Consider the following 1,834-nt stretch of genomic DNA (forward strand, 5'->3'; position numbering starts at 1 on the left):
CCGAAGTGTTTCTTGTTTTCCCTTTTTTTCCTCGTAATACCCGTGCTTTTGATATGAAAGTATTTTTTTTTCTCCTTGGACCAAAACGTATAAAAGTTAAAAACAATATTCTGATTTCGTTTCGTCATTTCAAACAAATCGTCCTGTTTTTATACGTTCTCCATTACGCCTCCATTATTAACATTTACCCATCAATTATATAGAATTACTGTTTAAACTCTAGAACTCCCATCCCAAAGAAGAGAAAAACAAACTAAAAACCCCTCTTACCTTATTCCCGTTTCGCTCACAGAACAGAATTCCAGAAGACGCAAATAAAAGCTTATTTTTTTCTTTTTCTGAAAATCTAATTTTTTGTAGTCAAAGATTATTGTTTAGCAACACAGATTAAGTGCAAGATTGCTCACAGGTAAAAATTGGAATTTATTACCGAAAGGTAAAGAAGTCGTAAACCTTCGAAGTAATTTATTCTTACATGAATTTTTGTGTCTGGTGAAGATGATGTGGTTTATATTTAGATTAAACATCTGTAAGTTGATCATGGCGGGAGAAAATGTGGAAAGGAAGAAGTTTTCAGGTTTCTTTTGGTTTTTTTTTTCACGTTTTGGTGTGGAAGCATTAAATAAACAGAAGTTAAAGGTGAACATGAGCGATGAGACAGTGTGATGAGAGCGGAGAAACAGGTGTGCAGATATTGGTGGAGGTGGTCTGCTACTGTCTTGTTAGAAGAGGTAAAGAGGAAGGGAAAATAAGAGAGAGAGAGGAAGAGAGAGAATGTCACGTGTTAAAAAAAGGAGGAACAACGAAGACAGAGTAAAAGCAACAACATAGTAGAAACGGACATACAGAAAGTCTACTTCCTTCATCAGTAGCCGATTGAAATCATTACAATTTCGATTCCTATTGCAACGTTGTTCAACCAGGTGGTATCAACAGCATGCTGGAGGTGCCGGGATATAGACGAGGGGTCACGAAAATTGAACAAAGACAGGAAAAATGAGTAGATGAAGAGTGTAATGGAAATAATTCAAACTTTTTAATCTCTTATAATTAATAAAGAAAAGATACCTCCATTACCTTGGACTAACTTTTCTATCATTGCTATTATTATTATATTGCACTGCACACAACGAACAAATTGTATTTTCACACACACACACAGACGCATTTACGTTACATTCGTTTGTTTATTGTCGAATAAAAATGTAATTCTTCTTTGATATTTTCCAGAGTCCCTGTACAGAAGAAGACATATTGAAGTTGTTGCCTGACAAAAGAACAACTTTGGACATTATGACTGTTACCAAAATTCTCAGCTCGAAAGGAACCAATTCTTTGGGAGACTTCGAAATACAGTATATATTTGATCCGAAAGCTATACCAATAGTGAACAAGTAAGTACTACAACATATATCTGACCCCTACCCCCAAACACCACACATATTCAGCCATGGACATCCATAGAAGAGAGGTCACACTGTTTATGCATGTATATATATATATATATATATATATATGTGTGTGTGTGTGTGTGTGTGTGTGTGTGTGTGTGTGTGCGTGTTTGTGTTTGTCCCCCACCATCGCTTGACAACCAATGTTGGTGTGTTTACGTCCCCGTAACATAGCGCTTCGGCAAAAGAACCCGATAGAATAAGTACTAGACTTACAAAGAATAAGTCTTGGGGTCAGTTTGCACACACTGACGTATATATATATATATATACATACATGCATGCATACACGCACATACACATTCACACGCGCGCGCACACACACACACACACACACATACACTATGTTATCGATAACGAAGTCGTCTTCCCACTCCCAGTTT

At 36.5% G+C, this 1,834-nt stretch overlaps 1 protein-coding gene across 1 annotated transcript in view; it reads left to right on the top strand.

The window, feature by feature from the left end:
- Window positions 1-1,834, top strand: part of LOC106867441 (allene oxide synthase-lipoxygenase protein) — a 43,106-nt gene that overhangs the window by 38,278 nt on the left and 2,994 nt on the right. The window contains exon 13 of the mRNA XM_052975185.1: window positions 1,231-1,394. Within this exon, the coding sequence (XP_052831145.1) occupies window positions 1,231-1,394 (164 nt within the window). The remainder of the gene's footprint in view (window positions 1-1,230; window positions 1,395-1,834) is intronic.

Source organism: Octopus bimaculoides, chromosome 20 (genome assembly GCF_001194135.2).
Source record: "Octopus bimaculoides isolate UCB-OBI-ISO-001 chromosome 20, ASM119413v2, whole genome shotgun sequence".
Taxonomy (NCBI): Eukaryota; Metazoa; Mollusca; class Cephalopoda; order Octopoda; family Octopodidae; genus Octopus; species Octopus bimaculoides.